Source organism: Phodopus roborovskii, unplaced genomic scaffold (genome assembly GCF_943737965.1).
Source record: "Phodopus roborovskii unplaced genomic scaffold, PHOROB, whole genome shotgun sequence".
Lineage (NCBI taxonomy): Eukaryota > Metazoa > Chordata > Mammalia > Rodentia > Cricetidae > Phodopus > Phodopus roborovskii.
In genome coordinates this window covers 11,045,352-11,073,330 of record NW_026126448.1, presented here as the reverse complement: position 1 = coordinate 11,073,330, position 27,979 = coordinate 11,045,352, and the positions used below count along the sequence as shown (strand labels likewise).

General features: G+C 49.5%; 2 protein-coding genes across 2 annotated transcripts in view; one reads left to right on the top strand and one right to left on the bottom strand.

The window, feature by feature from the left end:
- The window catches only part of Zmpste24 (zinc metallopeptidase STE24), a 34,905-nt gene extending 31,468 nt beyond the window's left edge, over positions 1-3,437 (top strand). Inside the window, exons 9-10 of the mRNA XM_051188685.1 lie at positions 989-1,132; positions 1,619-3,437. Of these exons, the coding sequence (XP_051044642.1) occupies positions 989-1,132; positions 1,619-1,843 (369 nt within the window). The 3' untranslated portion in view covers positions 1,844-3,437. The remainder of the gene's footprint in view (positions 1-988; positions 1,133-1,618) is intronic.
- A 5,839-nt stretch (positions 3,438-9,276) lies between these two features.
- Positions 9,277-23,862, bottom strand: Col9a2 (collagen type IX alpha 2 chain). The gene is made up of 32 exons (XM_051188703.1): positions 23,434-23,862; positions 22,178-22,252; positions 20,887-20,922; positions 20,739-20,801; positions 19,247-19,300; positions 19,103-19,138; positions 18,982-19,005; positions 18,658-18,711; positions 18,273-18,326; positions 18,125-18,172; positions 17,921-17,977; positions 17,789-17,842; positions 17,234-17,287; positions 16,812-16,865; positions 16,663-16,716; positions 16,501-16,554; positions 14,951-15,004; positions 14,539-14,592; positions 14,263-14,316; positions 13,432-13,476; positions 13,027-13,080; positions 12,682-12,735; positions 12,414-12,467; positions 12,242-12,313; positions 12,057-12,092; positions 11,885-11,929; positions 11,770-11,802; positions 11,495-11,641; positions 11,202-11,256; positions 10,751-10,939; positions 10,219-10,296; positions 9,277-9,979 (listed from the first exon to the last, which is right to left on the bottom strand). The coding sequence occupies exons 1-32, from the start codon at positions 23,713-23,715 to the stop codon at positions 9,780-9,782; spliced, it is 2,277 nt and encodes a 758-aa protein (XP_051044660.1). The 5' UTR covers positions 23,716-23,862; the 3' UTR covers positions 9,277-9,779.
- Between the last annotated feature and the right edge of the window lie 4,117 nt (positions 23,863-27,979).

Here is a 27,979-nt window from a genome sequence, read left to right as displayed (position 1 = left end):
GTGGCCCATGCCTTTAACCCTCACACTGGGAGGCAGAGGCAGGCAGCTCTCTGAGTTCAAGGCCAGCCTGGTCTGCAGAGCAAGTTTCAGGACAGCCAGAGCTACACAGAGAATCCTTGTTTCAAAAAAACAAACAAAAAAACCAAAAAGTTTATCTGTGCCAGTGCCTTCCAGGACCATCCCTACATGACACCAAGTGCTGAGGCACTATACTTTGAGCTGGTGCCAACATAACTTGTATCTCAGGTTGTGGAAGAAGGGATTTATTTCATCTTACAAATCTCAGGTCACACTCTATCACTGAGGGTGTCATTTAAGGAACCTGGAGAAAAGAGCTTAAATAGAGGCCACAGCGCAGCGGTTCTCAACCTGTGGGCCATGACCCCTCTGGGAGTTGCATATCAACTATTTATATTACAATTCATATCAGTAGTGAAATTACAGTTATGATGTAGCAGTAAAATAATTTTATGATTGGGGAACCACCATAATATAAGGTACTATATTAAAGAATGGAAGCATTAGGAATTTTAGTGAGATATCCCCCCTGCCCGCACCTGCTGCACTGACCATGCCCATTGGGGGGTGGGGACAGGTGCGAGCATGACCTGTAGGGACTAGGTCTGGGGTCCTAGACCCCAGCTCTCTTTCTTACTTCCTGGTTGGAGACAGAGAGCATCGGGAGGCATCCTTTGAATAGGAACCTGCGGCGGTCATCTGTTTCTGGTGTTCAGTGATTTCTCCCCGAATAAACATCCATTAGCCAATGTTGTGCCCCAGAATCTTATTTCCCATGTGATAACTGATGTGTTGAGAACCACTGCCATAGAGGAACATTGCTTACTGGCTTGCTCAGCCTGCTTTCTTATACAACCCAGGACCACCTGCCCAGGTGAGATGGGCACTCCCCCATCAATCATTGATTAAGACAGTGCCCCCCTGGCCTGCTTAGCATCATAGTAACCCAGTGTTATGTCCTCTTTTCTAGATAAATTCTTTCCTGTGTTTCTTCTTGTTTGCTGTGTTAATTGGTCAAAAGGTGCTTTTTGCCGCCTTTGGTTTTTATGACAGCCAACCCACCCTGATTGGACTCTTGATCATCTTTCAGTTTGTTTTCTCACCTTACAATGAGGTAATGTACACTTTCCAAAATTACTACGCTTATGTTTTTCCCTATTTCAGATGTGGATTCTTTAGGGTAATATGAAAAGAAATCAACAAAACCATAGAACCTTCTAGTTCCTCACTGTATAGGAGGATAAAAGCTATACTGGACAGTATTAAGGCGGCAGAGAAATCTGAGTCTAAACAGTTAAGTGCACAGAATACTGTTAGGTGGTAAAAGTAGAGAATTGGAGAGTAGCAATAAAAACCTTGATAAGTGTAACTCAGAGCTCCACTACATACACCCATTTCTGGTCTTTTTGCTTGAGGTGGGAAAACCTCAGTTTGACATGCTGCCCACCCCCCCCATCCTGTGTTCCTAAGTCATAGTCTCCCGATAGGTTTGGCTTGCCTTTCTCATGTCCTGACCAGCCTTCCTCCGCAGCCTGACTCATGAAGACTTAGGTGACAATAAAGGTACCAGGTGGTTAAACCCTTTTCTTTTCTTCTGCAGGTTTTGTCTTTCTGCCTGACAGTCCTGAGCCGCAGATTTGAGTTCCAGGCCGATGCTTTTGCCAAGAAACTTGGGATGGCTAAAGACTTATACTCTGCTTTGATCAAGCTGAACAAGGATAACCTGGGATTCCCAGTTTCTGACTGGTTGTTTTCAACGTGGCACTACTCGCACCCTCCGCTATTAGAGAGGCTTCAGGCTCTGAAAAACACAAAACAAGACTGAGCCGCTCGTGACTGCACACACTTCTGGTTATTTCTGTCCTGGCAGCATGTTCCAGCTCTTGATGTTCTTAATTTTTTAAGAAAAATGATTAAGTACATAAAAGTCCAGATTTAAATACATTTACTATCTCATTTAAAAAAAACGATTGTAATAATCCATTTCTTAAAATACTGAATAGAAATTTGAGGCTTAATATTTTTAAAGCATAGTCTTATCTAACATCTGGTTTACCATCAATTTGTAAAAATTAGTCAAGGCAATGCACAGCTCGTTTTATTTCTTCACTATGTGGAATCTGCGTATAGGGTATTCGGGTTGTGTGTTTAAAGGAAGAAACATCACCTCCAGGTAGTTTCTGCGAGACAGAAACAGAAAGAGTGGCCCCCAATCATTGTGTTTATACCTACATGGAGTTTGTTTTTACTTTCATGCTGTTATGATTTAACTTGGCCAATCAGTGTTTTAAATAAGAAAGAAAAGTACAAATCAGTGAGGCTAATGCTACTGAAATGGACATTGTTAGTCTACACTGTGCTGCCGCAGTCACAGAGCTTTCTGTTTCTTGGCACACCAATCAGGAGTCCCCTCCCTGTCTCTCCCCGCTTCCCGCCTTCCTTCCCTGTCTTTTTTGCGATAAGGTCTCACTCTAGCCCTTGTTGGACCCAAGTTTATTCTTTAGCCTAGGATGGCCTAGAACTCTTATCAAGCCTCCTTCCTCTGCCTTCCAAATGCTGGAATTGCAGGTGTGAGCCACCACACCCAGCTTAGGAATTAATAGTGCTTGAAATTAGAAATCTTTTAAGAAAGTCTTAATTTTAAGCCAAGTTTGGTAGCACTTACCTTTAATCCCAGTGCTTGAAGCAGAGGCAGGTGGATCTGTGAGCTGAGGCCAGCCAGGGTTACATAGTGAGACCCTGTCTAAACAAAGGAAAGAAAGAAAGGGAAAGGAAAGTTTAATTCTCCCCTTTCCTCCCACCTGGCCTTGTTAGAGGTAAACCAGCCCTTTCTCATTCATTCTCCCCAACAATTGATAGTACATCCTTTCACTTAGCAGAAGTTGCCATTTTGTACACATTCCTGATGTTAAATGTGGAATATGAGAAGAAGAGATGACATCTGAAAAGATGTAAAGGTGAAATATTCATGATTCTCTTACTACAGGAAAAAGTACACTTTATCTTTGTTCAAGGCAGAGTCTCTGCCTTCATTTTGTAATGTTTTTATTCATAAGTTATAATTAAACCAGATTACATTTTTTAAATTCTAAGTCTTGGTAGGCAGGCAGGTATTTCCTTTCAGAAACAGCCTCATGAAAGATCTCCAGTGGTAAAAGGTGTGTGCTTGACGGCTTCAAATGTCTGTCCATGTCCTGGTGTGTGAGTGGTGCCTTCACACAGACCATAATAGCCTCAGAGCTCTAGTTCAGCACTGCATTGTTTATTTCCTCAGCTAAGCAGAGCAGCCCACGGTTTCTCCCCAGCGTCTTTCCCTATGACTTCATGCTCAGATAATTGCCTTTCCTTCCTTCTGTGCCTTTAAATACACGTTTCAGTCCTGCACAAGTGAGACATTAAAAATTGCCAATGCAGATTTACGTCCTGATGTTGGGTTTTGTGTTGTGATTTGTGCGTCCTGTTACCCAGATGTGTTGATCGCCTCCAAGAATAGTGCTGTCCAAGGGTCCTGTGAACAGCCGGAATCTGAGTGCCACCAGGGCTCACAGCTGCTTCCTGTTCCTTCCCAGCACATACATCATTGCTGCATTACCTCAGAAGCAGCCTTGGAGTAAGCCCATCTCCATTGTTGTAAGCTCAGGTTGTCTTGGGCTTGGTTTTTATTGTTCCAGCCCCTTGGATCCTCTCTATCATCCAGATTAATCAGGAAATACCCACGGGTATTCTAAAGCCCAAGAAACCAGGATTGCCTATACCAGTGGACAGATAACTGGCCTGTCGGGGTCAGAGCTTGCCTCTGATCCTCAATTATAGCTAACAGTGAGTAAGATACACCAGTCCCTTCTTCCTATAGGTTTTTTTCTTTTATTCAGTCCATTACAGAAATACTAATAACATTTGTCAAGTTGTTAAAGAAAAACTTTCTTGGATATGGTCTCCTGTATCCCAGGTTGGTCTCAAAGCTACTGTGTAGTTGAGGATGACCTTGAATTTGGTCTTCTTGACTCCACCTCCTGAGTGCTGGAATTACATGTGCCATTATATGGTGACCAGCATGTGCCACCGTGTTTATGTGATGCAAGAGATTAAACCCAGAGTTGAAGCATTCTATCAATTGAGCCATAATCCAAACCCTACACCCAATGTGTTATCATAACTGATTTATTAGTTACTACTAATCTCTCACTATGACTAATTTAGAAGCAAAACTTTTTTTCTTTATCATATCCTAGAAGCTAAACTTTATCATAGGTATGCGTGTTGTAATTTTCAGAAAGAGGCCGGAAGAGAAAAAGAAGCCATGTGACAGGGTTCAAACAGGGGTTTTTATAGGGGAATGGGATCCTAAAAAAGGGAAAGGAGAGCAGGGAGACCATCCTCTGGGTACAGGAGCAAAGGGAGAGAAAAGGGGAGCAGACAGAGAGAGAGGAGGATGGGAGGTGGGCAGGGCCCTTTTAAACGGGAACATGGTGACTGTGCACAGGTGGTCCTCTCAGTGGCTGCAGCTGAGGGTGTATCCTGTCAGAACCCCAAGGGCAGGCCAGTACAGATGCCTGAATACTAACAATGTGTGTATAGAAAAAACTATAATGGGGCCCAGGGACAGGGCCTGTACATATCTGCAGGAGTCTTACAAAAGGGGAACTATAGGTATAAAGGCATTGAAATGGGTGAGCAACACCAGAAGGCCAGTAGAGAGTTTGGGAGATGAAACAGAGAGGACAAATTGTACTGTACATTGTAACTGCTGTGAGAATTCAGACTTTGGGGGCTGGGGATACTGTTCAATTAGAGTACTTGCCTAGGATGCACAAGGCCCCTAATGCTTTGAAATGGAAGAGTTTTAAGCTTTTTGAGATGGCTCCTCTGGCTGGCCTCTAACTCACAGAGATCTGCCTGCCTCTGTACCTAGTGCTAGGATCAAAGGCGTGCTGTGCCACACCTACTTTTAAACTTTTACTTGTTTGTGTAGGAAGTGTTGGGCATGAAGGCTTAGGGCATGATGTGCCTTAGTTTTACAGGATTGCCCTGGATTCTGTATTAGAAGTGGGATGATGGTGGGACCTTCTCACCCTTATGGCAAGTAACCTCGGTGCTCCGGTGGAGTGGTAGTTGGGAAGGTACTACAAGGTGTGACCTGGAAGAACCATGTTGAATCTCTGGGCAGCTGAACTATCTAGGTGTAGTGTCCTTTCTGTTAACTGTCGTTTCCTCCGTGTGTGTGTGTGTGTGTGTGTGTGTGTGTGTGTGTGTGTGTGTGTGTGTGTGTGTATTAGTGGGGTCAAATCCAGGGCCTCACTCATGCTAGGCAAGTGTTCTATTGAAGTACCCCACAGCGTTTTGACTGCTCACAATTCAGTTATGGAGGGTGCAAAGAACCACAGGGAATCTTGAGCCATCAGGACAGCCACACACAAGTTGAATCCAAGTTACTTCATTCCTAGTTTGATGATTAGAGTTGTTTCTGGATATATTTTTCATTCATTTAATGAATTGTCACAAGCTGTTGAGGGCCATGATGCAGTTATAGTAGATGACAGCAGATATTTATATGGGCAACCCACCAGATGATCAACTAATCTTACGGAGGAAATTCATAGGCAATGCTTATGAAAACGTTGTATATAAATACTGACTGCTTCTGTATGTAAATTTACAAGTGCAAGGACAGCATTGTAATGTATAATCTCATGTGATGTGTATATGTAATCTCATGATTGCATCTCAGTCTTATGGACACATATCTGTGGATAGTCAGGAAAATGATTTCTCATTAACTGTATAATTGTGATATATAGAAAATATACTAGGATTTGCTTCATAACCAGATGTATTATTCCACAAGGACTATGATACACTTAGGCCCTGGTTTTTGTTTTTGTTTTTTTAGCACTAGCTCAGACAGGCATAAAGAAAACAATTTCTTCTCAATTCTAAGACAAGCTACATGCATTAATTGAGTCATAACCTCAAGAGCAAATTCAAACAAAACTGAATGAAGGGACCCGTAGGTTAAACTTTGCAGATATGCACAAGCAGGTGGCTAAACTGAGGTTATGAGCACAAAGTGGCCTAAAACTGCCTTGCTGGCTTCTTTAGCCAGGCCAGGCTGATAAGAGACCAGCAGCCACTCCCTACAATTAACACTGCAGAAACTTCTGACCTCAGTTTATGGTACAAAACTCAAGGCTCAGCTAACTGTTTAAAAATTTATATAAAGGACAATAATAACAACCAATTAACCAAATCCAGAGAGAAAGAGAAACAGCTTTACATAGGAAGAGTTTCAAAGATGGCCAGAACTGCCAAAAATGGCCCAGCCTTACAGCCTCAAATCAAAAGTTTCCCACCTGTAAACTCACTTCTTGTGCTCTGGGGCTACATACAGGGTAGAAAACTGTATCTTTAGACTTGGGACTCAAAGCAAATTGCTCAGCACTATTCACCCAGCTCATTGGTTTACAACAGGTTGCCTTGGTTACTCACAGACTGCTCACAAAGGGCCCCAGCCATGCAGCTGCACTCTTCCTGTTAAAGGCTACAGGACACACACACACACACACACACACACACACCTGACACCTTTACATCTTATTAATCACACAATGTCAGTCTATAGAAGGCTTAATACACTTAAGAAATGTAGAATAGTACACAACTTCTTTACTTTTTCCTTAGACCTCTCAATAGTTTATCCTTTCTCTGCTATAGCCCCTTGTAAGCAGCCTTCTTAAGAGAATGCTACAGCCGATACTCCCTTTTACAGCTGCCTACTAATCAGAAGCTGACAAGTTTATTCCACAGCTGTCCCTTATTGTTTTACTCGAGGAATGCATTGTGACTATGACCCTAGAAAATAGCATTTGTAACCTTTTTTTTTTTTAATCATCACCAAAAGTTTGCTGTTGAATGTGTATATAAGCCATGTGAGCAGAGGAATTAGTGGTAACTGAAACTAATGATATAAAAGTAGGGAATTGGAACTAAAGACAGAACCAGAGAACTGGACCCAAAGATTTAAAACTATGAGAGCTGGAAATAAAAAAACATGACCCTCAGATCACGTATGTCTATGTCTTTTTCAAATGTCCCCCAAGTCCTCACTGCTTTGAAGTTGTTTACTGCTATCCTGGAGGCAGTCCTGGGAGCTGGACTTCCCGGGGCTCCCGCAGTGAGCATGCCAGGCACTATGTGCTGGAAACAGAACAGTGAACAAAAGGTCAACTCCTTCCTTTGTAGACTTTATATTCTGGGGTTTTAGGTCAGACTGAAGCACAGAGGAGAAACAGACATCACAGAAGGGGTGTTTGAAAGGCCGGGAAGGAATGAGATCACTTTTGAGCCAAGGGTGAAGCAGGATGCTGGAGTGAGGATAGTCGATGGAACGGCTTTCCAAGTGGCAGGACAGCATGTGTGGCATAGCATGCTTAAATAGCCCAGGGAGCATCATGGTTACAGTAGGGTGGACTGGGGCCACAGAGCACAGGGATGCACTCAGAGGGCCATGTGGGAGACTCACAGGTCACATTCAAGTGATCAGAGTGAAACCCACCCACCAGGAAGTTGCAGAAGGCACAGGCCACCAGTCCTTAGGAATTAGTCCCTTTCTGCCCTTTCAAATGCTTCATTAAGTCACAGAGAGGACCAGGAAAGGTCTCCCGAGCCAGCACATAAAGAGACATCAAGGAGTCAGGTTCTCTAAGCCCAAGGTTCCAGGCACCAGACCAAGTATGGGATCTGAGAAAGTCACTGCCACCACCATGTCCCTGTGGATATCTGAGTACCTGCCCAGGCCAGGGCAGCTCTGTTCTCTTCCTTGACTAGGCCCTGTGTCCTCTATTCCAAGGGCTCCTTGGTAGCCACGTACTGGGGGCTCTCTGTGGAGCCATAACAGGATTGGCTGAAGCACTAAAGATAACGCCACCTTGGTGGCCCTTGGCCCTGCCACACCCAGTCCTTCCTGGCTGACCCCAGCTTGTGATTAAGGGACTAAGTCCCTAATGGTGCATGTGTGTTGAGTGATGAGGGAAGACAGGCTTCAGCGGGTGCTTGGCCTTGGGCTGTAGGGCTGTGTGCCTCCAGGAGGGGAGAGTGCTTCCTCTGGGGACAACACACACCCAGATTGATACTGAAACGGAAAAATGAGCCATCTGTGCTGGCTAGTTTTATACCAACCTCACACAAGCTAGAGTCATCGAGAGGGAGCCTCAGTTGAGAAAATGTCTTCATATTAGGTAAGGATTGGGGGGGTGAGAGGTGGAACTATGACGGCTAGCACCCCTCAATGGCCTCTGCATCAGCTAGCTCCTGCCCCTGGGGCCCAGCTCTGTTGATTCCTGTCCTGACTTCCTTTGATGATGAACTCTAATGTGGAAACATAAGCCAAACAGACCCTTCCCTTCCCAGGCTCCTTTGGTTATGGAGTTTCCTCACCGCAATCCTAACCCTGATTAAGACACTATCTAATTTCAGAATGTCCTGGCTGGCCAATAGAACAATGACCAGGGTAGACAGACCAGATCTGAGCCAGTGTCCCTTAGCATTTTATCAAGACCCTCTCCCCCCCCCACACACACACACGGGAGCTCTTGAAGGCAACAGCTGGGTCTTCCGATCTCCCATACCAAGCTTGCTCCAGAGCTAGCACACAGGGGCCACTGAGACAGGGCAGGGGTGGGAGTGTGTGTGACTGGGACTGTAGCTCAGCTGGTAGAGTGCTCACCTGATACGCAATGACTAAAGGCCTGGGTGTCACAAAAATGGTGTGGTGGTACACACCTGTGATCCCAGCAGAAGGCAGAAACTCACAAGTTCAAGATCATCCTCGGCTATGTAGCAAGTTCAAGGCCAGGCTGACTACATGAGACCTGGCCAAAACTAAGGGAAATGATAAAGGAAGGGGGAGAGTAGAGGAGGGCGGAAGAGAGACAGAGATATGTCCCTGGCAACCCAGCGGATATGGTTTACTCTTACACGTACAGTATGGCTAAGCCCTTACATACAAAGTCTATACAAAGACACTTAAGAGGTTTGCCCAAAGTTACTAGGTGGATCAATACCCTGCCTGGACCCTCAGGTTCTCACCACAGAAGTGTCTCAGAAGTGTCTCTAACAGGCCTGCTTCCCAATGCTCATGACTTAAAGTGCCCCAATGGAGGGAGGCTCCAGACCTCTCCTCCCATTTGTGAGCCCTTAGCCACTTTTCCCAAACGGTGGAGATCTAGCAACAACTTCTCATCCTCATCCACAAGAAGTCAGTTTGTAACCAAGTTGGGAACTTTTATTTACACAAAGGCCAGAGTGAATGTGGGCAAAGGGGGCTAGAAAACAGATGCCAGAAACAAAGGGAGGTGGGTGTTTAAATACTCGGATGGGAGGCAGAAAGGCAATAGCGGGGCTGGCCTGGGATTGCCAACTCAGGGTCCTCACCCTCAGCAGACACTCAGTAAAAATAAGTCCGACAGTGAGAATGGGAGGAGGACCATCAGAGGCCTCAGTATACCTGCCCGGAGGGTAGGATGGCCAGTGCAGAAAGGCATGGATGAGGGATGGCTGATACTCTGGGGAGAAAGACCACCCTGTTCCAATTGCTCTGTTGGCCTCACCTTTACTCCAATGGTCTCTCTCCCCAGCCCCTCCCTCACTGAACTTGTCTTCAGGACCCCTGGATTCCAGACAAGGTCATGAGAAATCTAGCTTCCTGGGCTGGTGCCAGAGGGGACCCAGGATGCTAATAAATAGGCTTTGTCCTGGTTGCTTGCTCACGGCCCCTTGATGGTCCCAGGCTCTGTGAGGCGAGCAGAGGCATAGGCTGAAGCCCCCAGGCAGGCAGCAGGCTCACAGAAACCGGGCAGCCCCACTGGGCCTGGCCGGCCAGGTCGGCCAGCCTCTCCTGGAGCCCCTGGGGATCCTCGGTCTCCATCCTTGCCATTGATTGCTTGGCCAGGCCGGCCAGGAAGACCTGTGAGAAGGGGAGGCGAGACCTTGGGAGATTGTTCAGGCAGAGGAAATTAGGCCAGGACTATCAATCACAGATACTGCCCGACTCAGAATCCCAGCTGCCAGCTCCCAGCCAGACGCTCCCAGACATTCCTAGGTGCTCCAGCTTGGCTGGGTGCCAGGCTTCCATGCAGAAAACCCCAAAGCATTCATTCCCAAGCTCAGAGACAGAAGGGTGGCTGCACAGGACCAAGGTCTTACCTGGGATTCCTGGGGGCCCCGGCATCCCCGGGTGCCCACGTCCCATTTCTCCTTGATCACCTTTCTCTCCACGCTTTCCTGCAGACAAAAAGGAATGGCCTTATCAAACTGAGAAAAATTTCTTCCACTATCTAACTTGTTTTCTACACATCTATGTGTCAGTATACTACTGGTAAATGACCACAGAGGACTGGTTAGATAAAGGGAGATCCAGGTAAAATTTGGGATTATGTATTAGATAAGGTATATTATAAGAAAGTGTACTAAGAACTGGCATTTACTAGCCAAGTGGTGGCACACGCCTTTAGTTCCAGCACTGGGAAGGCAGACACAGGTGGATCTCTGTGAGTTCGAGGCCAGCCTGGTCTACAGAGTGAGTTCCAGGAAAGCCTCCAAAGCTACAGAGAAACCCTGTCTGGAAAAAACAAAACAAAACAAACAGCAACAACAACAAAGAACTAGCACTTACTATGTACCAAGCTGCCCTTGACCCAATCCCCTTGCCCAACTCCAGCTCTGAAGTAGCACTTACCCTTGGGCCCAGTGTTGCCAATTTGACCCACTGCTCCCACGATGCCAGGAATGCCTCGAGGGCCTGGATGCCCATGGGGTCCCTGTTTGCCTGGATACCCAGGGGGCCCTGGAGGTCCTGGAAGACCCACCATTCCGGTGGCACCCAGGGCTTCCCGCTTGGCGCTCACAGTCACCTCTGCCAGTTGCTCTGAAGGGAGGGAAAGGGAGAAGGGTCTGAGGTGAGCCTGGAGAAGACAGGGTCTCCTGATGTCTTGGTCAGATAGAAAAGGCCAACATCGAGCCTCTCCTTCCCTTGGCCCTGTTATGGAAGTCTATCCAAAGTCCCACAGTTTCCTGGAGGCAGAGCTGGAATGCACACCCAGGGCTCCAGACCCTCACTTGCAGAAGCTGGTGAAGGATGAACAGATACTGGAGTGGGCTGTGGGGAGGGCCTGTAGGCTGTCCCTTACCTTGAATCATCTTCAACACCACATCCACGATGTGCTGGTCACTGGCAACTCGGCCCTGAGAGCAAAGGACACAATTCATGAAGAAGCCCTGGCTGCCAGATCCAACCACTCCTGCTACCCGCCGACCCGGCCGCATCCCAGCATTTTTGAGCATGTGCCACAATATTCTCTTGATCTGGGGCCAGTCTCTGAGCAGCCAGAGGACCTCTGAGAACTCCCAGCTTTAAGCAATGTGCTGCACCACCAAAAAGATGTCGTTCCTAGAGATTACCCTAGCCCTGGGGTCCACTCACCACTACTCCTTGTCTTCCAGGTTGTCCTGGCACGCCTCGATCTCCCACCAGTCCTCGGGGTCCGGGAAGCCCGGGGTAGCCCTGCACACCTGGAGCGCCCGCATCCCCGCTGGGGCCAGGGTATCCAGGCTCTCCGCGGACTCCTTGCTGCCGTGGGACCGGGACCGTGTGGAGCAAGAAGGCACTCAGAGGGAGGGGAAAGTAGGGGGGAAGGGAAAGGGCGGGGCCAGAGGGAGGGGGATGGCATCAGTATAGGGGAAAAGGGAGGGGCTCACCTGTCCCTTGGGCCCTGGCTCTCCTGACTGGCCCTGCAGAAAGAGCACGTTCAAGAAGTGACAGGGACACGAACCAGCTCCTCGACTCCCCATCCCACTGCCGTGCCCCGCTCACCTTCTCTCCTTTCTCACCCGGGAGGCCGGCCACCCCCGGGTCACCCTACAGAAAGAGAACCTCGTGTCAAGTGCTGCGACACGGAGAGGTGCAGGGTCTGTCTGCAGGTGTGTTCAGTGCCCCAGGCACTCGACAAGTCTGTAGCTAGACTGGGGCATTGATTGGTACTCACCACTCCGCCTCGGGGCCCGGTCTTCCCGGGGGAACCCTGGGAAAAGATATTGGGCATAGCGAAATGTCCTCTCCCGGGAAGGGAGGCCCCCTAGCTCCCTGCTCCTCATCGTCTAACCCAACCCCATGGCCCACCCACCGCATCCCAGACTCGGACTACTGGTGTTCTCCAGCTCCCGATGGTACCTTATCTCCTTTGATGCCTGGCAAGCCTTGGGGTCCTGGAATTCCTGGGGGACCCTGCTCTCCCTTGGGGCCCTGAGGTGGCAGGAAAACAAAACAATGAAGTAAACTAAAGAACCAGTTGTGACCCCCATCCCACACCCCCACCCCCAGCCATGAGCTGGCCTATGCTCACCTGTCGTCCTTGAGGGCCTGGCTGCCCTACTGGTCCCCTCTCACCCTGGTCGCCCTGAAAAGGAAAAAGGAGGTCACGTCTGGGCTCTCAGCAGGGCCAGCCTTTTATGTCAGGCAGGACTCTAGCAGGACAAGTGCCATCCATTCTGGTTGTCGCCAGCAGGGGTCCCTCTTACTACTCTTTTTCACAGATACTCATTTGAGCCCTTGCCAGAGAGGATCCAGTGCCAGCTGCTGCAAGGATCCTTGGGGAAGGACGGCTAGCTTACCTTCTGTCCCATGATGCCCTGTGGACCAATTTCTCCTCGAGGCCCTGGCTCCCCCTGGGAGAAGAATGGATAGTGAGCAGCATGCCTGGTGGGTCCCTCCTTCCACCCCTGGCCCAGCTGTCTCCATCCTTGGATCAGCTAATTGGCTTCAATTAAGGAGGCTGGCCCAGAGAGCAGAAGAGCCTTGCTTGTGCCCTCGGTGGGAAGGAACGCCAGACTCAAGACACTCCCCAGGTTTGGGCTCCATCCCTCAGCCTCACCTTGGCCCTACACTAAGGTCAGGCCTGCCTGACCTTAGACCTAAAAGGACCAAAACCTCCTGGGAGCGTAGAGACGGATACTCACTTCTTTCCCAGGAGGACCAGAGGTTCCGGGGAAGCCCTGCTGGCCTGGTTCACCCTGCAGGAAAACACAGTTCTTGTGTGTCAGGCTAGGAGCTGCCGACCAACCCTGAGCCTCAGGTAGGTCCAGGAACCCTGAACAAAGTCATCAACCAAATAAGCAGGGTTGGGTGCTGGGTGTTTTTGATCAAATCTTCTGGGCCCCATTGCTTTTCCTGAGTTTGTTTCTCCTCTTGATTCCAGGCCACATCCTGCTTCTACTAAGCCAGGATGAGGGAGGGGCAAGGTGGTGGCTGTGTGTCCTGAGGCGCTCCGCTCATTTTTACGCTATGTCAAGCCTTGGGTGAAAACTGGGCCTCACAATCTTGTTCAGATAGAACCAAGTCTCCTGGCTGAGGGGTCTCCTCACCTTATCTCCAGGGCCTCCTTTCGTCCCAGGCTGACCGGGTACACCCTAAAGAAAAAAAGTTGGTATTGGTTTTTGCCCTGCCAGGGGGAAACGGGCGCACTTGTCACATTGCCTCCATGCCAGATCCAGATTTTTCCTCCTTGTGGGAGCTAAACAACCAAAGATACAGCCATGGTATCATGAGCTTGGCTATTTTTCACCCTTGCTATGAGCCCTGGTCGGAGAGGAGTGGGATTAGGACAATGGCTTGTCTATCAGCCTCATGTCCATGAGGAAAGTATACAGTGAACACAACTCTACACAGGCCCTGGCAGGCTGTGCCCTTGTGGGGGTGGAGGATGGGCACTCACAGGCTAAATTCCAGAAATGTGGAGGAGAGAGGGGTCTGTGAAATGAGAAGGTGAGTCAAGAAGGCCAGAGACCAGCAAAGGCTTAGTGATCTGAAAATAGAAAAGCCCCTGCAGTTGGGCAGTGATGGTGCAGGCCTTTAATCCCAGCACTCCAGAGGCAGAGGCAGAGGCAGGCAGACCTCTGTGAGTTCGAGGCCAGCCTGGTGGTCTACAGAGTGCATTCTAGGACAACCAACGCTACGCAGAGAAACCCTGTTTTGGAAAACAAAATTGTCCAAATGATGAAGCAGCCTACTCAAGGCCAGGAGCCACCCAGACGGAAATGAGGTGACATGGTGACAGGGTCAGAACTCAGGTGCAGTTTGACCTCCTCAGCCTCTCATGCCCTCACACAGAGGCAGGCAACATGGTGGCTGGCACTCGGAGGCCCAGGAAGATCAAGCTGCCTGTGGAAGCCCTCCTGGCTTTAGGTGATACTCACAGCTAGGCCTTGGTGGCCTGGGCTTCCTGGCCGCCCCACCTGTCCTGCGCTGCCCTGGAGAGACAAGCAAGCAGAAACACAAATTAGAGCCCCAACCCGAGGGGCCCATGGCTCCCACCTATGTGCGGGCAGGGAAACAGATCCAGAAGCAAGAAGACATGACTGAAACACTCTGAGAGCTGCAGGTGCTGAAGCCTCTAGGATTAGTGTCAGAGAGCTCACTGGCCTGGAATAGGCCTGACCCTGCCCAGCCCCGCCAATGCTCCTCACTCTCACCTTCAAGCCAGGTATGCCCGGGGTCCCATCCTTGCCATCAATGCCTGGAGGACCCTGTTCAGGAAGAAAGTTTAAGGGAGGCTCTTAATGGGAAGACCCATGGGACCAAGCCACCCGCCCGGTGACATGAGCCCCTGGGACAGCTGCAGTGTACAAGCAGAGCAGCTCTGGGCACTCCAGGAAACAGCAGAGCACAGGGTGGGGGGTTGGGGGTGTGTGGGAGGGGCAGGCCACACCCTTCCTTGGTGTGGGTGACTGCTCAATTGCTCGGGATTCCCCACTATTTGCAGGTAAAGAAACAAACTTTCAGAAAAGAAAGCCTATTTGTCAGGTTACAGAGACTCCAAGTTTCCTCTCCGTCTAGAATGCAGACAAACTGACCAGAGACAGGGCCTGGACTCTGATCACTTACAGTTGTTCCCTTTGGGCCTGTTAGCCCCTGGGGTCCTCGGACACCTTGGCTTCCCTGCAAAGTAGATAGAGAATCTTACAGACACTGTCAAAGTGTCCTTCAAATGGAGTATACCAATTAACACTCTGCAGTGACACAGAAAGTACATAATGTTTCACCAAGCCACTGAAATCACCATTTCCACAAATGGCCTTGCTCTTCCTAAATATAATGTAACTTTGTACTACATGTACACAAAATGCCCTAGAAGGCCAGAAGAGGGTATTGGATCCACTAGAATTGGAGTTATAAAAGCTTGTGAGCTAGCATCTGGGTGCTGGGACTCAAACGTAGGTCCCCTGAAGCATAACAAGTGCTCTTAATGGTTGAACCATCTCTCCAGCCCTCAGCCCCCTTTTTAAAAGACATGGTCTTACCATGTAGATAAAAGTAGCCTGGAACACTCTATAGAAACCAGGTTGGCTTTGAACTCACAAAGATCCACCTGTTTCTACTTTCCAACTTCTGGGATTAAAGGTGTGCACCACAATGCCAAGCTCATATATTTTTATTTCAAAAATTAAAAATTATTTTAAAAATTAAAATTTTTTTGGCAATTTCATACATGTACATAATGTATTTTGGGCATTCGCAATCCTAATGTCCTCTGTCACCAACCCCCACTCCCCACTTATTCTCATGCCTTTTTGTCTGTTTGGTGTTATTATTTCTAATATGTGTGTGTGTGCATGCACACACTTGCGTGAAGATCAGAAGACAACTCTGTGGACTTAGTTCCTTCCTTCCTTCCTTCCTTCCTTCCTTCCACCTTAGGTGGGTTCCAGGAACTGAACTCAGTCCATCGCTTTCCCTTTTGAGTTTGATGAGGGTTGTTTTGTATGGGCATAGGTGGAATTATTTACTAGAATATGGACAACTTACTAGTGGCTGCAACCTGAAGAAAATGACTCCCCTTCCCCAGGCAACCACTCAGGCTTCCCAAGCCCCACACTCTGCTCAGTTTTCTGTGATTTTAAAGCAAGAAGTGGTGGCACACACCTTTAATGCCACCACTAAAGAGGCAGAGACAAAGAGATCTCTGTGAGTTCTAGGACGGCCATGACTATGTAGAGAGACTGTGTCTCAATACAAACAAACAAACAAAAAAGCCTGCTCAGAAAAGGGACCTATAATAATAAAAACAACAAAACAAAACAAAAAGCAAACAAGCAAGAGAGAGAGAGAAGAAAGAAGAAAGTAAGAGTTAAGGGATTGTGATAGATGCCTTGGGATTTAGACCAAATCCTATTAGCTCCATGGTTAATTTGCTGGAATTTCATTGTCTGGGTCCAGTGGCTAACAGGACTGGATCCCAAGGCTTCTAGTAAACATAGCAAACTAACTGAGTTCTCAGCACAGATCATCAGACACCCACCCACACACACAGAAGTCACCCCACACAGACTGCTAGGCACATGCATAAATGCCTATGTGTGCACTCATACATGGAAACAAACCCTTCCCGGCACTCTCCAGGGTTCTGGCCAGACAAAGGGTACCTGAGAACTTACCACATCCCCCTTCTCCCCAGCTCGGCCTGGTGGCCCCCTTGGGCCTTCTTCACCCTGACATGAAGGAGGCAAGAGTCCAAGTCACATGACCCCATGAAGACCAGCACCCACTTTGAAGCCATGGACCTCCAGAGTGTGGCCTGGGGACAGAAGCAGACTTACCGGTGGCCCAGCAGCGCCGATGGAGCCCACCATGCCTTTATAGCCACGAGGACCCTGGGGAAAGGAACAGAATGTGGGTCAGTCCTGATTGGACTCTGAAAGCTAGAACACTGGTCACAGCAACTCTTACAGGATACCCATAAACTCACCATCTCCCCCTTAGGTCCTGCCACGCCTGGGTAGCCCCTGATGCCCTGGGGACCCTGTTGAGAACAAACAAATAAACAGCAGTGAAGACAACAGCCATTTTTTACCTCCACCCCTTTTCACAATGCCCCTTTTGAAGTAGGCAGAGTGTCCATATCTCCTGTGTAGTACAAAGTTGCTCAGATGTAGAGAGGACCCTCCCAGGGCCACTTCAGGAACAGTGGCAGGCCTGGACCTTGGCCAGGCCATCTGGTGGGCAGCCTTGGTCCTGTTCACTCTATCCCTGCAACCAACCTCAGTTTTTCACCCCACCCAGGCACTCCCAGCCAGACACAGATTTCTTTCATAGAGGCCAAAGCAGGTGAATGGTCCCATTAAAGGGCTGCTGGGGTGATAGAAAGCATAACAGTGAAGTGTTTCTTACCGGTGGTCCAGGGATGCCTTGCTCTCCAGAGGCACCCACATCTCCCTTGGGGCCCTAAGAGCAAGGAAGAGCTGTCAGACTGGCAGGCAAATACAAGACAAGCAGACAACAGCAACCTTTTCCAACACAGCCAGCCAGCGAGACAAGGCAATTAATAACCAAGATGTCCCATATCGCATGAAAAAGGGACTCAACAAGAGACTCATTGGGTCAGGCAGTGGTGGTGCAAGCTTTTAATCCCAGCACTCTGGAGGCAGAGACAGGTGGATTTCTGTGAGTTCGAGGCCAGCCTCGTCTACAGAGTGAGTTCCAGAACAACCAGGGCTGTTACACAGAGAAACTATGTATTGAAAAGCTAGAGAGAGAGTGGGAAGGGGGGAGAGGGAGGGACAGAGAGAAGGAGGGAGAGGGGACATTGGTGTGTAACATTGACCTCTTGCCTCCCAGTTCAAGGATCCATAGGGACAAGGGAAGGGATGAAGAATGGGGCAGATGCCTGTAGGGCTGTCTCCCCATAACCCTCACTCATCCCTGGCCCTTAGTTCCTATACTCACCGGCTTCCCCTGGCGACCCGGATCACCCAGAATCCCCCGTTTGCCTGGATGCCCCTGAAGGGAAGGAGGGAACTCAACCCCAGGTCCCCTCAAGCACCTGTTCCACCCTCCCAGGACAAGCCACCCCTTCACCTTCACTCCTTGCAGCCCCTGGGGTCCTTTCACACCAGCGGGACAGTTGGTTGGACACTGGAAAGAAAATTCTATAAGGTCTCTTGCCTGGCCAGGACCAGCTGGGAAATGCTTCTCAGACTCCCCTCCCCATCTCCCACTGAAAACTCTGGGGGGGGGGGCAGAGGAGAAAACCCTGTCAGTCTCTTCAGACCCCATTCTCACCAGGAAATCTGCACTCCCTTCCAGGCCCTGGATGGTTCCTGGTCGGCCCTGAGAGGAGATATATAAGATAAGACATGACCTGCCCCATCCCTACTGCAAGCCACTTCCTCAGGACCCAAGGCCATTTAGGATGGTTGGGGACACTTACCGGTTTCCCAGGGGGTCCTGGGGGCCCTGATGGTCCCTCTGGTCCTGGATCCCCCTGGAAGCAAGAAGAGCCCACCCACATCACAATGGCATCCTCTACAGAGTCCCAGGTCATCCCTGCTTCTCCTTCTCTTCCTACCACTGTTCCATCCATGCTGCCCTTTGGGCACCTCCAGAGAGCTGCCACAGTAAGGACATCCAGGAGACTGGCAGGTGGCACCAGCCCTGAGGCACCCGGGCAGACTAGCCATGGTCCCAGGTTCAGCAGGAGAGGGTCCTGCCCCAGGCCTGGAGGAATTCCCTGTGGGCCGGACACTCCCAGGAAACCTGCTCCCGACTGTCAGCCTCCACATGCAGGACATAAAATTAGAGGGCAGTAGGCTCACCTTGGGGCCTGGAGTTCCAATCTCACCAGGGAGGCCCACAGGTCCAGGTGGTCCCTGTCGGGCAGAGAGGCGGTTGTCGGGGATGCCTCACAGGGTCAGATACCTTAGACAGGAAGGTAGGGACAGGCACCAAAAGTCTCTTCCCCACTGTGACTCTCCAAACAATTCCAGAGACTGGGCTGTGGGGCTATGAGGCCCAGACTACTCCAGACTCATCAAGCAGCCCATTCATGGCACCAACACAGCATGCAGGTTGTTCCTCAAGATGGGAGAAGCCCTCCTCCTCTCCTTCCCTAGCTCCCTGCCCTACCCCCTAGAACTTACGGGCGGGCCAGCAAAACCAGGACCCTGGAATAGAAGTAAAGGACATTGGATTCATGGCTCCCTTTTACAGGTCCTCCCAGCCTCCAGAGGGTCCCCCCACACCCTTGCAGGTGCTACTTACGGGCAGACCAGGGGGTCCTGGGAGCCCAGGCTGACCCTGCAGGAACAATGGGAGCAACTCAGAGCCTGGAGCCTCTTGGGTCCATACCCCCTCCCCAAATTCTGACCTCAATTTGTCTTCAATGAGCACCCAGGAGCCACTTACCTTGACTCCAGGGGTCCCCATGGGACCAGGCTCTCCCTTGGCTCCCATTAAACCCTGGGGAAGAAAGAGATGGTGTGATCATTGAGGTATGCCTGCCCTTACTGGGTAAGTCTAGGGGCCTCTTTAGCCTTCCCACACTGCTGGAGGCCTGGGGACCTTAACTTCCCTTCTCCCCTTTCTCTGTTTTTTGTTTGTTTGTTTTTTAAAGGAATCCTTGCCTGGTGGTGGTGGCTTACACCATTAATCCCAGCACTCAGGAGGCTGAGGCAAGCATATCTCTGTGAGTTCAAATTCTGGGACAGTCTCCAAAGCTATAGAGAAACCCTGTCTCAAAAAACAACAACAAACAAACAAAGGAATCCTGGGAGGTAGACAAAACAATTATTCTCCCCTAAAATTTTTATTTATTTATTTATTTACTTGTCTCTCTCTCTCTCTTTTTTTTTTTTTTTTTTTTTTTTTTTTTGAGACAGGGTTTGTTTCTCTGTGTAGCCCTAGATGTCCTAGAACTTGCTCTGTAGACCAGGCTGGCCTCAAATTGATAGACCCACCTGCCTCTGCCTCCAGAGTGCTGGGGTTAAAGACATGCACAACCATGACTGGCAATTATCCTTTTGTTGTGTTGTTGATATAGTAGCTTCCAACTCACTAACTTCCCAAGGGTGACCTCGAACTTCTGACTCTCTTTTCCCCACTTCTTGAGTGCTGGGCTTACAGATGTGTGCTACCACGCCCAATTGTGATGCTAGCACTCTCAACCCAATTACCCTCCTATGAGAGACTAGAAGCTAAGACTCAATGACCTGGACCTATGGGTTCAGCCTCGCTCCTCACAGTTCGAGTCCAGGGTACCCAGACTTGGATCTGGACAGGTCAAATGCGCTTGATGTCTGCTCTTGCTAACCTCTGAAAGACTTCATTTTCTCATTGCAAATGAATTAGCACTCTTCTCTGGGCAGACATAAGCCAGAGTGAGGCAGTATGTTTTGTAATCTTACAAGGTATGGATGAGGAGTTTAAAGAGACCCTGTTGTCAGGCAGCCCTGGTCACACCCCTTGAATCAACAAAGTAGGCACAACTCTAAGAGGCTTCCCTCCTCCCATCTACCCCCACCCATCTTTCAGAGTCCACCCACATACTTCCACTAAATAACTGTCCCCACCTCACTGAGATGGTCAGTTCTCAGGAGTTTGTGGCTTTGAGGTCCCTGGATGTTCCTTCCCTGAGCTGCAGAGGGGATCAGGCAGGGCAGAGGCCAGAAAAGTGAGACTAAGTCCTCATACCTGCAGCAAGTGTGACAATCCTGCACCTCACAGAAAGTAAAGTCCCTCTCTGCGTTCTTGTTGCCAGAGCCCCAAGGCTTCCAGTCAGGATGAGCTCACAGTTGTATGAAATGAGGCCTGAATGGCCGTAGAGTTATCATCTTGCTACCCTTCTAACAAGATGTGTGAAGAATCCAGAATCAAACTCTCTCCAGCCTCAGGTACTCACATCCACGCCTGGCTTCCCATCTGGCCCATCTGGCCCTGGCTTGCCAGGCTCTCCTTTGGATCCCTTGAAATTAGAAGCAGAACACATTAGCCAGAGGACAGCAAGTACTGGAAGAGGCAAAGGTGGAAGGGAAAAAAAAAGCACTCACCGGAGGACCAACTTTTCCTGGAGGCCCCTTGTCACCCTGCAAGATATAAGCTAATGAGACAGCATCTATGGCTCATGCTTCCCCAGTGGGTGTAGACAAGTCTGACTGATGGTCCCAGAGCCTGCTCCTCTCTCCTTAGTGCTGAGATTTGCACTTTTTTTTTTAAACAGCCTCCTTTGCTCAAAACAAACTTCAGCTAGCATAAGCCTTAGTCCTAGTCCAAGGCAGAGACAAGTGTTAAGACTGTCAGTTCAAGGCCAGCCTAGTCTAACAGCGAATTTCCTAACGTGAAGAAACCTTGTCTAAGTTAAATGAACACAAAACAAATATAAGTTCATCAACATCAATATAAGTGCATCAACCCCAAGCCAGCCGACTGAGAAGGGCATTTTAGCCAAACTGATTTTAGACATGGGAACATTGGTAAGGTACTAGCTATGAGTCCCGGGGCTTCAAGCTAGTTGGGAGAACTAATGCCTTAAGCAAGTGACAAAATAAATAAATAATAATATGGGCGTTTAGAGATGTCTGGAGGGAAATGAGTAGTAGCCCTCAGTCAGGAAAGCCAGAGACTGCTGCAGAGGCAAGGATCAAGGGGGCTGGCAAGGGGGTAGATTCAAAAGGATCTCTTTCCCATGTGACAAAGGACCCTTGGTGGGAGACTGGCATGGCTGTGGAGTCATATTTAGCCCCAAAGAGGCCCCCGGGAATTCCGGAGCATGCAGCAGCTAGAGCCTGGCTGGGGCCCAGCGCCCTGCGTTTGGGGGTGGGGGCACCAGACTGAATAGAAGTCTGTCCAAACGGTAAACAGGCAGCCGACCTCCTGGGGGAGCCTCTGGAATGAGGCAGTTAACCCTCAGCACACTGAGAGCAGAGAACAAGCCCAGCCGATTCTAAGCCGAGAAGCTAAAGCAAACGGAAGAGACCAGAGTGCGGCCCCAGCAGGTCAGCAGTCTACAGGAGACTCCCCAGTTACCTTAAAAAAGTGTGTCGGGGGACTGCGTGAGGGGTTAAGAGGAGGAAGGGAGGGAGGGGGATAAGGGGGCACTGTGAGCTGAGGCCGGCATCAGAACAGCAGGTCCTTGTTGCAGGGTGGCTATGACAGACTGCGCATTTCAGGCAGGGCTGGTTTGGGGTTTTCACTGAACAAACGGGCTCCTTGTGGTCTCTGCAGGCGCCGCCTACTGGCAACAGGGGGTGCTAAACTTCCAGGCATCCCCCACCCCGTGCTCACAAAGTTCTCCTTTGTGGACAGCCTTCCTTCCGTTCAAGTCTGAAGTTAGATACTCACGTCGATGCCATCAGAACCAGGCACTCCCGGTGGCCCTGGTGGCCCTGGAGGACCCCGCTCTCCCGGTGGACCTCTCTGAAAACACACACAAGAGTGCAGCCCTCAGACAGTGAGCAGAACTGGGCTCCCAGGGGCTGCTGGAGACCCTGAAAATGAAGGGGACTAGGGCAGCAATTCCCCAAGGAAACTCCATGGGGAGTTTGTTGAGCAGCTCCTGTGTACCCGGTACTGTGCGTCATCACACTCATTATTTTATGAACTATTCAGAACTGTAGGGGGTACTATTAGGGGTGACAGGAGGAGGGTGAAGAAACACACACAGAAAGAGTAAAGGTTCGTGGTCACAGAGTGAATGATGAAGTCTCCATTGCATCCTGGGTCGGCCAGTCTTCCCCTGGACTACTCTGTCTGTCCTTGCACTGTCGTGGTGGGAAATAGATGAAGATACCGTTCCGTTCAGATCACAGATGATGGAGACAGTGCCGGGTCCTCAATGAATGGCACTTTGAACTATTATTGTTTTCTAACCAACCACAGATACAGCGGTGAACGGCCACCTCTCCCTCCTCCCCTGGTGCGGGTTAAGTGTCCGCAGAGAAGGGAGATGTGGGGAAGGGAAGCTGGGACTCTTCTTGCTTGGTCCTCTGTGAGGTGGTCCTCATAGCAGGCCAGCCCCGAGTCAGAAAGATGTCCCGCTGGCGCCAGGTGCCCTCCCCGGGTCAAGAAGTGCCAGGCTGGCACCCCACAGGCGAGCTGCACCCCACGCTAGCTCCTCTTGGCGCGTTAGGTGCCACTTGGAGCATCCCTTTCCCAGCCCCCAGCTGTCTCCTCCGACCTGAGACGGGAGCTCACAAGCCATACAGAGGAGACACAGTGGGGCGACAGAGAAGTCTGGCTGGAGCCCGGGCCCCTTAGGAGACTCCGGGGGCGGAGGCTCCGCTGTCTACTGAATGGCCACCATTGTCTCGCCACCACCTGGGCTCTCCCTGCTGCCAGGACCCTGCGCCAGCTCCTGCCCGACGCTGCCTGTCTCAGGCAAGGCCGACTATCCCCGGACAGGGTCCCTTTGACTCCAGGGCTGGTCAATCTCCCCTCACTGCCCACTGCCCGCTGCGTGTCCTGTGCACCCTCCCAGCTGTTCTGTCCTCAGCTTCCCCTGGAGCTACAGACAGAGTAGAACAGGTCCCAAAACTCCTGGATCCTAAACCCAGACTCTACACCCAGTACCCCGGTGCCAGAGAGGCAGAGGGACTTACGATCTGAGCCAGGGCAAGCCCCAGCACCTGGAGGAGAACCACCAAGCTGCGGGGCGCGGGAGCGAGGATCATGGCGAGCGGAGGGTTCTGGAGCAAGGATGCGGGATCCACGCACGCACGGGCAGCAGGGACTGCTCTCTGAGCCACGGGTCGGACCTCCCTGAATACGCGGCGGGGCGGAGCAGGGACCCGCAGGCCTGTCACCTGAGAGTACTGCGGGAAGGAGGTGTCCAGCTCCGCCCGGCCAGGGGTGGGTCTTCTGCGCCCACCCTGGGACCTCATTCTGGGCTTGACTGGAAGCCCCAGCTAGGAAGTTCTAGAAGCGTCCCTGGATGCCGGACCAATTACGATGACCCGCTTTCTCTGTGAAAAGGCAGAAGACCAGCGAAGTTCCTTTCCACCCTGCCCTCCAGGATCAACACCTTCCTCCTGATGGGCAGCCCCGTCCGTTAACCGACAGAGCCAGGCCTGTCTGGATCCTCTAGCCTCCAGGGACAGGGCTCACCGTTCTGCAGACCTGGCCAGGACCCCACCCGACTACTAGGTCCTTTCTGACTGGTCCTTTCTAACTCCACAGACAAACGGGTCCTTGCCATGTGAAAACACATCAAAATCTTTCCTGAACCAGCCTCCTCCGGAATTCTCCATCTCCTTCTTCTCTAGCTTCCCACTGCCAATTCCAGAGGAGCTGTCTGTACCCTGTAAACTTCCCCTTTCCTCTTACCTCCCTCCTTCTATCAACATAAGAGGTTGATCTTCCGGGGGGCCATCAGTGAAACCCAAGCATCTTCCATCCTTGAGGCAAGAGGCTATTTAGCATTTGGACCTGCCCTTGCCGCGCTGCCCTTCAAGTCTTCCCCTCCCAAATATCCACATGCATCCCACTTGACCTTCTACAATGATATCTTTTAAAAAATACGTATTTATTATGTATACAGTGTTCTGATGGCATGTATGACCACACGCCAAAAGAGGGCACCATATCTCATTACAGATGGTTGTGAGCTGCCATGTGGCTTCTGGGAATTGAACTCAGGACCTCTAGAAGAGCAGTGCATGCTCTTACCCCTGAAACATCTCTCTCCAGCCCTACAATTATGTCTGTTAAAAATTGGTCTTTATTTATGTGTATAAGTGCTTTGCCTTTGTGTATGGCTGTGCAGTTCATGCATGCCTGGAGCCCCATGGGGGATCAGATACCCCGGAACTGGAGTTACAGAAGAGATCTGGTATGGGTGCTGGGAACAGAGCCAGGGGCTTTTGCAAGAGCAGCAAGTGCTCTTACTCACAGAGCCATCTCTCCAGGTCCCTACAATTGCATCTTAAGGAGGAGTACACGCTCTGTGAAAAGTGTCCCTTAGACTAGCAAATATCACAAAGTGTAATTTCAGGAACTAAACTGTACCCAGACTATCTAATCCTGTGGAACCACCTGAATGTATGAGGTCCATCATCAGCCAAGTGTCAAGTGATGCAGGACTCTACCGCCTCTCCCCTGCAGCAGCTCACACACTATGTCTCCTGTACCAGGACTTCTCACTCATCCTTTTCCCGTGTTCATGGAAACAATTAACACTATTCTCCAAACCCACCTGTCTAGTCACCTCTGCCCAGAGTCCCTTTCCTTCCCTTTCATTTACTTAAGTGACACTGACTCAGGGCTGTGGATTTCATGCTATCACTAACTACAGGTTTGACCACAGGCACCTCTAACTACATATACGAAGTCTCACTTTCTTCCTCTGTAACTGGGACGATACCATTCCTATCTTAAAGAATTCATGTAAAGATTGAAGGAGATGATGAGTGGCAGATACTTAATGTTGCACCAGCACACAGTGGAGCTTAATACACTTTTATTCCTCACTATCATTTACTCTTTTTATCCAGCCAGCATTCAGTATGGGAAGCTGAACACAAGCAAATCAAGTGAACTGGCCAAGGAAAAGGGCTGGAAAGATGGCCCCACAGTTAAGAGCACTTGCTGCTCTTGTAGAGGTCTGGGGTTTGGATCCCAGCACCCACATCAGGAGGCTCATGACTACCTATACTACACTTCTGTTCCATAGAATCCAACGCTTTCTTCTGGCTTCCACAGGCACCAGCACACACACGGTGAACATATAAACACATGCACATAGACAAAATGAGATAAATAAATGTAAAAATAACCCTCGACATTTCATTTTTTAAAAATAGTATGCCACAAACCTGGAGAGATGGCTCAGGGGTTAAGAGCACCAGCTGCCCTTGCAGAGAACCTGGGTGCAATTCCCAGCACCTATCTGTCAGCTTATAACCACTTTTAACTCCAATTTCAGGGGATCTGATGTTCTCTTCTGGATTCTTAGAGCACCAGCATGCAAGCCATGCACAGACAAACAGGCAGGCAAAATAACATACACATAAGATAGAAAATAATTTTAAGATGTCTTTCGGGAATTCTTCAAGCCAATAGTCTTTAAGGTACCAGCCTCTTTGGGACAGGGCTCGGAGGGTACATGTGGGCTGGTAGAAGCACTGGGTCTCTTGCATTGTGCTGGGAAGGCAGATGGCAGCATCCAGCTGCTAAGGACAAAAAACCTAATCGGTGTTCTACCTTGCTTTGTTACTTGTGAGTGATTCCCCAATAAATACAAACTTCCCTTTATTCTGGGTTCTTGTTTACTCCTCAGATCCTCACCCCAAAGGGGTATACAGCCTCAGAAGAAAAAAAATTGAGCTCTTGTGGAGTCCTCAGAGTCCTGCTCATAGGGGCATAAAGTCTCAAATAAATAAACAATAACTGGCACTAGGGAAATGTCCAGAGATCCACAAGGATGATCCCAACTAAGAATCTAAGAAATAGTGGAAAGGCTACCTTAAATGCCCTTCTCCTATAATGAGACTGATGACTACCTTACATGCCATCCTAGAGCCTTCATTCAATAGCTAATGGAAGCAGAAGCTGACACCCATAGCTAAACACTGAGCCAAACTCCTGGAATCCAATTGTAGAGAGGGAGGAGTGATGAATAAAGGGGTCAAGACCACGCTGGGGAAGCCCACAGAAGCAGCTGACCTGAACAAGTGGGAGCTCACAGACCCCAGTCTGACAGCTGGGGAACCAACATAGGACAGAACCAGGACCCCTGAATGTGGGTCTCAGTTAGGAGGTTTGGGCAGTCTATGGGGCCTCTGGCAGTGGAACCAGTATTTATCCCTAGTTCACAAATGGACTTCGGGAGCCCATTCCCCATGGAGGGCTACTCTCTTAGCCTAGATATATGGGGGAGAACCTAGTCCCTGCCCCAAATGACTTGATGGACTTTGATGATCCCTCATGGAATGCCTCATTCTCCCTGGGGAGTGAATGGGGGATGGGATGAGGGGGAACATGGGAGGATGGGAGGGAGAAAGAACTGGGATTGATATGTAACATAAGATTGTTTATAATTTAAAATTTATAAAAAAAACTAAAATTAGAAAAAGAATCTGGGCCAGCAAGATACCTCAGCAGGTGAAGTCACCAGCCAGTTCTGTCTCCAGGATTCATTAACTGATATACAAAAAATACATAACACTGGCCAGACACTGGTGGCACACACCTTTAATCCCGGCACTCAGAAGGCAGAGGCAGGTGGATCTCTGTGAGTTCGAGGTCAGGCTGGTCTACAGAGTGAGTTCCAGGGCAGGCCCCAAAGCTATACAGACAAACCCTGTCTCGAAAACAAAACAACAAAATTAACGAAGCAGTTCACAAATGTGCATGCCATCCTTCCACGGGCACCACAGTAATCTCTGTGCCACTCCAGGTTTAGCAGATGTGGTGTTGAAGTGAGCAGCCGCCATTTGTCAATTTTGCTTTGTGCATGTGTACTTTGTGTACTTTGAATAAGAATGGCCCCAGACGCTCATAGGTTTGAATGCTTGGTCATTAGGGAGTGGCACTTCTTGGAAGGGACTAGGAGGTGTGGCCTTCTTAAAGGAACTAACTGTGTCTCAGCGGGGTTGGAATGTCTTTATCACTGATGCCTACAGATCCAGGTGCAATGCTTGCAGCTTCTTCTCCAGCCCCAAGTGTGCCTCTGTGCTGCCATGCGATGGCAGTGGTCTGAACCTTTGAACAGCAAGCCAGCCACAGCTAAGTGCTTTCCTTAATAAGAGTTGCCATAGTCATGGTGTCTCTGCGCAGCAATAGAAACCATAAGAAGCCATGTTGTAGCTCTAGCTCTGTTACTAAGCACATTAGCATTTGGAATGTGTTTTTGACGAATTCTTCATTCAGATGGTAAGTCTCTGGCAACACTCCCTGACTTGAAGTCTACTTTTATATCAATTTAGTCACTTAAACTTTCATGTTTTTAACACTATATCATCTTTTATCATTTTGCTTCAATCTTATTTGTATTTTATATTTAAAGTTTTTTTTTTTCTAAACGGAATATATTTGGGTCTTGATTTGCTTTTCAATATTTTTGTTATTTTTTTTTCCCTGAAACAGGGTGTTTCTGTGTAGTTTTGGCTCTGTAGATTAGGTTGGCCTTGAACTCACAGAGATCCACCT

What these genes read in the sequence shown, in the direction of transcription:
- Col9a2 (XM_051188703.1), bottom strand. Translation starts at nt 23,715, where the DNA reads ATGAGGTCCCAGGGTGGGCGCAGAAGACCCACCCCTGGCCGGGCGGAG. An exon ending in CTGGTTCTGATGGCATCGAC is followed by an intron (nt 20,923 to 22,177) that starts GTGAGTATCTAA and finishes TATATCTTGCAG; the next exon opens with GGTGACAAGGGGCCTCCAGG. An exon ending in TGGCAACACTGGGCCCAAGG is followed by an intron (nt 10,297 to 10,750) that starts GTAAGTGCTACT and finishes TTTTGTCTGCAG; the next exon opens with GAAAGCGTGGAGAGAAAGGT.